The sequence below is a fragment of the Ostrea edulis genome, chromosome 9 (assembly GCF_947568905.1).
Source record: "Ostrea edulis chromosome 9, xbOstEdul1.1, whole genome shotgun sequence".
Classification (NCBI taxonomy): domain Eukaryota; kingdom Metazoa; phylum Mollusca; class Bivalvia; order Ostreida; family Ostreidae; genus Ostrea; species Ostrea edulis.
In genome coordinates, this window is record NC_079172.1 from 31,396,276 (window position 1) to 31,404,384 (window position 8,109).

Consider the following 8,109-nt stretch of genomic DNA (forward strand, 5'->3'; position numbering starts at 1 on the left):
CACAGCATATATAGACAATATGTGTATCTATATGTTGGTGTAACAAAAAATGCCAACGCACACGCGCATGCGCGTGCAACGTTTTTTAAATGTTCAATTTTTAAAGGACAACGTTTTTGTTTTTCATCAAATTCTATTCATATTAGGGGTTTAGATGTATCTTGGTACTCCTTACAAATTGCTGTGGTTAGAATTACTGCTCAGCACGTGCATGCACGTGTGCTGATTTCTGATTGGACGATTTTAAAATCGCTATAACTTCCTTATATTTGGTGGAAACGTTATGAAATTCATACTGTGGGTATATGATACAAATGCCTGTTGAACGACATCAACAAAAATTCGGAATCATACACGCGTGCGCGTGTATGCACGTGCAACGCTTTCTTTCATTTCTTGGTACTGAAATGACCATATTGAACGTACTACATGTAATTAAAGGCTAAAATAAAATGATTTTTTCCTATAGATTCACAAGGACATCACTTTTTAATTGGGGGAGGTTTGGGGAACATCTGTAACGGTCCCCGTTACAATTAGAACTAGTTGTATATTGGCTTTGGTAGCTTAGTGGTTAGATCACCTAGTAATACAAGGGTCCTAGGTTCGATACCTGATTGTTCAGTAGAGTTTTCTTTGCAACAGTAATGTCCATTTATACAACTACTGTAATAGATAAGAACTAACCTTACATTTTTTCTTGCAACAACCAGGAATTATCAAAGTATGCATGCTCTTAAACAGACATGGTAAATAAATATACCCCAAGATTTTTTGTAGAGATCAGATAGAACGCAAGTGAATTGTACATGAAATATCACTAAAAATTATATATTATTGAGAAACATCGAATATGCCCTTAATTCATGTGTCAATATTTCCCCCTCAAATCTGCATTACACTGATAGTTTTAAAGTGACCAATGACCAACTCCATTAGCATTTTTAAAATATGAAATTACACAGAATGAAATCAATTTGTATTCTTTAGTATAATATAATACAAATGATAAACTTGTTCAGAGTCATTGTAATTATGTTGATGAATAAAAATAAGGATGTTTTTCAAGAAAGTGCTGTTTTTCTTGGACAGTACACATACACACACCATGGGATTTTTTTTAACCAGTCTGTGACACAATGATTAAAGCATTTACAATTTACAGAGTAAGATTTACAGTTTATCTCAAAATGATTATATGTACTGAAATTTAATCGCATTTAATGAAATTTTTTGAATCTTTATCAAATTCTGTATATTATTGGATAATTTTGGAAAACTGGAAATGTTTTTTATATATGAATAACATTTTTGCTAAAAATAAAGACATAAATGGTTTCATTTATTAAATGGAAATTTGCTCCAAAAATGAAAGCACTAAATATTCCCAATGCCAAAATTTAAATCAATTGCCCAATATACTGTATGACATGCTCAAGTAATATATCATAAAATGAAGGTTATTTAGACGTGTATATAATGCATTACATAATGTTCATTTTTGCAACTTGTTTATGAGTTGCAACATGAAATACCATAAAGATTATGGAGAGCTAAGTAAAGGATATAAGCCAAAAACTGTCCATTCTGTGAGAGAAAGAACTGATCGAGGCCCGTAGGAGAGTTTTAGGCTTTTTCACAAACATATCATCTTTTGTTATAAGAATGGACAAGCTCAGGTAAACCAATTGACAATGATTACGAATAAAGCTATTTTTAGGTCACCTGACTAAACTTGGGTGACCTATTGCAATCGGTTGTCATCTGTCAACAATTGAACATTTTTAACTTCTTGATAACTACCAGTCCAATTCTTTTCATATTTGGTATGGAGCATCTTTTGGACAAGAGGGACATTGTTGTAAATTTCAGGATTCCTGCACCCAAAGGGCCTTAGGAGCGGGGCAAAAACTGCCCAAAATTGACCAATTTTCAAAAATCTTCTTCTCAAGAACCGCACATGTGTAAGAAAAACTAAATGCATGGTGATGGAGAGCAGGAAGGCCTCTACCAAAATTGTAAATTTCATGATCCCCGGGGTAGAGGTTCTGACCCCAGGGTGGGGCCAAACTTGGTATATAGTGTTTGTGTAAAACACTTAAATTGCACCTTCTTTAGTGCTGTTGATACTATATTGAAACTAAATAGATATTTAGAAAGAGCAGGTAGTCCTTTACCAAAATTGTAAATTTGATGATCCCAGGGGTAGGGGTTTTGGTATCAGGGTGGGGCCAAACTGGTCAGTTATTCTTTTCATATTTGGTATGAAGCATCTTTGGAACAAAGGGGACATACATTGTAAATTTCAGGACTACTGCACCCCTGGGGCCTTAGGGGCAGGGCAAAAACTGTCCAAAATTGACCAATTTTCAAAAATCTTCTTCTCAAGAACCACTCATGTGTAAGAAAAACTAAATGCATGGTGATGGAGAGCAGGAAGGCCTCTACCAAAATTGTAAATTTCATGATCCCCGGGGTAGGGCCAAACTTGTTATATAGTGTTTATGTGTAAAACACTTAAATAACATCTTCTTTAGTGCTGTTGATACTAAGTGGATAGAGCAGGTAGTCTTTTACCAAGATTGTAAATTTGATGATCCCCAGAGTAAGGGTTCTGATCCCAGGGTGGGGCCAAACTTAGTATATAGTATTCATGTGCAAGTTTGCTGATACTGTATAAAATCTAAATGCATACTTAGGAATAGTAGAAAAGGATGTACAAAAAATGGTGAATTTCAATCAAAACCCAGGGTTATGACTTTAGGATGAGTCAAAATTAGTCATATGTTTTGATGTTCATCAGTGTATGCACTTTTGAGGGCAGTGAAGTTTTAAGAACACATCTGTTTTATATACTGTTGCTGAACATTAGAATTTAGCTTAGGTATTCAAAACAGGGAATTTTTTTCTAGATTTCATAGCCCATGGAAGTATAGCGATACTTTTTCGCTAGTATTCAGGTGACCGATAAGGCCTGTGGGCCTCTTGTTGAATAATCTGACAATATAACCAGTCTTGCGTAGAAGTTTGTTTCTTTTGTTCACTTACTTGTACTGCAGGTTTTATATTCACTCACTCTGTAGCACTGAGTCATATTAACATGTCCTGTGATGGGGAGAGCATTTTCATTGCACAATCAAAATTTAAGGATTTTAATGAAAGCACTGCAAATATTATCTTAATGAGTGTTATATTCTAGATATGGAGGGTGAGAAAGTTGATGGAGCCAAATTTTGATCTGAAAAGCATTGTGTTTTTGAGTATTTGGACAAGAAAATAATTAATGTCAGCCAAAAGAACCCAATATGCCCATCTCGTGAAATGAAATTATTCTTGATATTTCAAAGCGAAAATAATAATTCAAAATTAGGATATGTTAATTAAAAGAAAACATAAAAAAGTGTTGTGAAGAAGTTTAGGAATGTGCCTCTGGATCCAGCGAAATTCAAATACAGAAATTTTGATGTGATATAATAAAGGCAAATGGAATTTAATAAATTGTGAATCTTAAAGTTGGAGAAGAGAATTCTACTAAGGGGAAATATCATTTTAAGCGTTTCAGTGATTTTTCTGATATCTGTGTTGATTCTTACTTGTAGGGAATTTAAAATTAAATTTGTATCTCTTTGATAAATGTATTGTCTTTCTCTTATTTACAGCTTACCCTTAGACGTCTAATAAATTATTGGGTTTACATGGCACTGTCCAATAACTTGACAATTATGGTCCATTATTTTTAAGAACGGACAGTATCTGTCCCTTATTAAAAATAATGGACAGCAATTGTCAACTTATGGGACACCTACAGGTAACCCTTTCGCTACAAGTGGACTTTCTTCTATATAAAAGCCTAAAAAAAACAAAGGATTGCATAACAAAAATGTTTTAATAAGACATAAAATATAATACATCTTGTCATCTTCCTAGTGTTTTTTCTTGTGAACTTTCTTGTGGTGTTTATATAGAGCACTGGAGTCGCAGTATCGATTTCCACACAGTTCACATACAAACTTCCTTTCTCCGGTGTGAGTAGTGAGATGTCTAAGCAGATGAGACTGACAAGTCCACGACTTACCACACACATCACAGTCCCACACCTTCCTTACAGATATTTTCCCGTTTTTATGGACATTGTTCAAATGTTTGGTCATATTGTAGTGTTTACTGAATCGTTTGTGGCAGACCTCACAGCTGTAAGGCAGGTCTCCAGTGTGGACCTTTCTATGCTGTGATAATTGTGATGCCGATGTAAACAATTTATCACACAAATCACAGTGATGGGGTTTTTCACCGGTATGGATGCGTGAATGATTGGCGAGTTTGTATCTTTGTGCAAATGATTTTCCACATATTTCACATTTGTGAGGTTTTTCTTCAGAGTGAGTGATCATGTGTCTCTTCATGCTAGCATACTGAATAAATGCTCGTCCACAAACCTGACACACATGTCTTTTTTCTCCAGAATGTATCAACATGTGCGTTTCTAACACTTGTTTCAAGGGATAACTTTTACGACATATACCACAGGTGTATGGTTTGTCTTTGGTGTGAACTGTCAGATGCTTTGTTAAGGCATTAGGCTGTCTGAAGGCTTGTTCACAGAATGCACACTTGTGTGGCCTCTCGCCTGTGTGAATCATTATGTGACTTTCCAAGTGATGTTTTTGCATGAATGCTTTACTACACACTTCACACATAAAAGGTCTAGGTCTCTCTGAATCTCTTCCCCGTTGATTAGCTTCGAAAATAAAATTCCCCTTTGATTTACTGAAAGTTGCATTGTCCGTCTCACAAATTCCATCTTTCTTTACATTTATTTCGTCCGTAATTTCACAGATTCCACTACCCACCTCATGTTCTGCAGTATTCGTCAGAGTATCGTTGTATTCCCCATCATTAACAGTATCCAGTAATTGTTCATGGTGTTGCATGTTTACTTTGAAGAACTGCTAAAACTTGTGTTTATCTGTAAAAAACAAATGATTAACACTGCAGTGTACACATTTTCGATTTTTTTTATACCGGATATACACTTTGGACAATAGAAGAAAGGTACACAGATGATAAGAACCATTTTGTTCCGGAATATTGGACGGTTTAAATGTTATGTTTATAGGCCTAATGGATTTGCTGTCTCTTTAGAGAAGTGGACAGGCATACCTACACGTGGACCTACTATATCATACTGTAGACCTGTGCTAAGATTTTTCCGGTCGTTTTCTCACTTCTGAAGAATTTTTTTTTTCCGAACATTGAAATGATAATTTATCTGCAACCGGTTTCGATTTCTAAAGGGTCTGCAGAAATTCTTACTTGTATTCAGTTAGAATGTTTGGCTTTAGCAATTCGAAATGTGAAATTTTAACGATATCCATTTAATTTCTACATGGCGATACGAGATATGAATATCCGATATCAATTCTTTCCTGGGTGTTCTTATCTTATCAGTCAAATTTAAAGTTGAGATTTTGTGTTTTTGTTTTTGTTGTTTTTTTTAAAAGGGGGGGGGGGGGGGGGAGTTAGAGATGATTTTAGCTTAATAGACAAAAATCGGTTGGAGAACAAACAATTTGGTGGATGCTGGTGTGTCAACTACATTGTATATGTCCGTAAGGCATTCAGTGCACATTGACTATTCATGCATGTAAAAGTTTTACTATGATCCAAATGTTCAACATATGGAATTTCGGGGCATCAGAAAGTGGGGGAGACAGATGGGAAAGGGGGGGGGGGGTTCAGACCAATTCAGATTTCCACAAGCATCGTGATAATATTTCTTTTGTAAGGATCCGGGTTAGAATAGGTTCCAAATTATCATCAACAAATACATGGTACGCTCGTGTAAAAAAGAAAAGTTCACATTTCGCTGCTCCAGTGACCACATATATCGTAGTTGTGTTCGCTGCTACAATGCTTTAGATATTGACGCAAGCTTCAAAGATCAGCTGCAAATAATTTGTTTTATTTCACCGACCGTCATGAATTTGTCATTTTTCCTCATCCTCTCTCCTTTTTTCAAAATTATTGGCGCCGCATCTATTACTAAGTTCCTTATTGAGATTGCATCTACTTAGACCGGCGTAAGTGGTGTACGTGTACATGATCATACATCCAATTTATGTACATGTAAATGATTTCATGACCTGTAGAGATTCATATAAAACTTTGTCTCAGGATATAAGATATATCGCACATTACACGTATTCATTAATCATATAAGCAAAATCATCAAATTCAGTTTGTTACTTTCGTTTTACATTTACATAGTACAAATCCTTCTCTAGAATATTTTTTTCCAGATATTAAAATGTAAAATTTAATTGTAAACCACATGTATCTTATAACAGTTATATAGTTTAGCATAGTTCAAATTATTATCCAAGGTTGTAAATATGTTCAAACTTCACGTCTTATGAAGATATGATAATGTATAATTTTTCAAGATTTTAGGGGGAGGGGTGTACTTGTTGTAGAGTTGATAGCTTCTAAAATAATACTTCAACATATGATTTTCTTACTCAAATCCTTATTCTAAGATAATAATCTGTAAATTAAAAACAATTAATTCAAGGATTAGTCCATAAAAATTAGGGAAAAGACCAATATTGACGTCAAATCGTATTTCCTACAGTATTTCTTCTAACATGTTTAGGCTCTCAAAGTAAACATTGTGAAAATTTTTATTCCAATTTATTAGAATAAATGATTACATATCATTAAATAAAAGGTATATAGTCTATGTTGCTTATTACAACCCATTTGTTTGGGAAAATAATGATTATTAAGAAAAATAAAGAAGGAGGAGTGCATTTTCCTAAATGTTGATGGGGTGCTTACTTTTGAGAAGCAATAACAATGAAAATAGCATACCAATATATATATATATATATATATTAATGTCTATCTATTACTGGAATATTTTTTAATCTTGTAAAGGCAATTCTTTCATGATTGAGTCCATAAGGCCGAATATAGATCTATCTTAAACAAAAAAATTTCCTCGGTTTAGAAAATTCGATGTTTGATGGTTGCCTGTTGACATTTTCAATAAATAATTATAGAAATTCTTCAAATAGTTGTTGAATGCACTATCAGTTATATCTAATGATGGTATTATATTAAAGTTTTATTTTTAACTAATCAACTTCCAATTTTCCTTTCCATATTCATCATTTAAATAAAGGTTATCATCCCCTGATTTAGCACTCATAAGAAATTAAAAAAAAAATCACACCATTATTATAAACTTTACGATGTTTTATTTGATTAACAGCCATGAGAAGTTGATTTTGAATCCTTTTTCCATTTTCATTTTTTTTAGTCTCTTGCAATAGTTAGTGAATTGAACATAATTTTTGTCTAGAAAAGGATTGGGCACAAGTTCTTCAAACTTGAAACGCCCTCTCATAAACAACAAAATACAAAAATATTCAATATAAATATAGAATGCATGTAAACGAATAATTATATCACTGTTCATTTCTTACATGAAGAAGTTGATACATAAATATATACAGTGTATTAATATTTATGTGTACAAATTCAATCTCAAGATATTGAACTCTGTGGCGTCCTTCAGTCGTGGGTTAGCACTTCGAGAAGACAAATCTCGTCTTCTGTGGCTGTAGAGTCCAATCCTGGACCTGTACTCTCTCCCACAGGCCTGGCACGAGAAGAATGATGTCTCTGCGTCCATAATCGGTTCTTGATGACTGGCTTTCCGTTGACCCTTTTCTCGCAGTTAAGCTGCCGCATCGCAATCTCTCCCTCTTGAGACCAACTGATACAGTCTGTTTCCAGAGCAACAGCTTCCCAGGACTCTGGCTTGATATAGCAGGCCTTCGTGTCTCGTTTACAAACGTCCTTGAATCTGAGGTATGGCCGACCTCTGAGTTTAGAACCAGTTGACGGCTCTCCGTACAACAGGTCTTTTCGACTTTTGCGATAAGACCGTCCTCCATCCCACGCACATGTCCGAGCCAGAGTAAGGGGTGCTGGTGCAGCAACGTGAGCCTGGTTGGGAGCCCAACTCTAGACAGAACCTCGTCATCTGTGATCTTGTCTTGCCAACTAATGCCAAGGATCCTTCGCATTCAACGGGGGTGAAAC

General features: G+C 34.8%; 1 protein-coding gene across 1 annotated transcript; it reads right to left on the reverse strand.

The window, feature by feature from the left end:
• Positions 1 to 3,867: 3,867 nt before the first annotated feature.
• Positions 3,868 to 5,048, reverse strand: LOC125659611 (zinc finger protein 93-like). Its single transcript, XM_048891346.2, has one exon. The coding sequence runs from the start codon at positions 4,929 to 4,931 to the stop codon at positions 3,924 to 3,926; it is 1,008 nt and encodes a 335-aa protein (XP_048747303.2). The 5' UTR covers positions 4,932 to 5,048; the 3' UTR covers positions 3,868 to 3,923.
• Between the last annotated feature and the right edge of the window lie 3,061 nt (positions 5,049 to 8,109).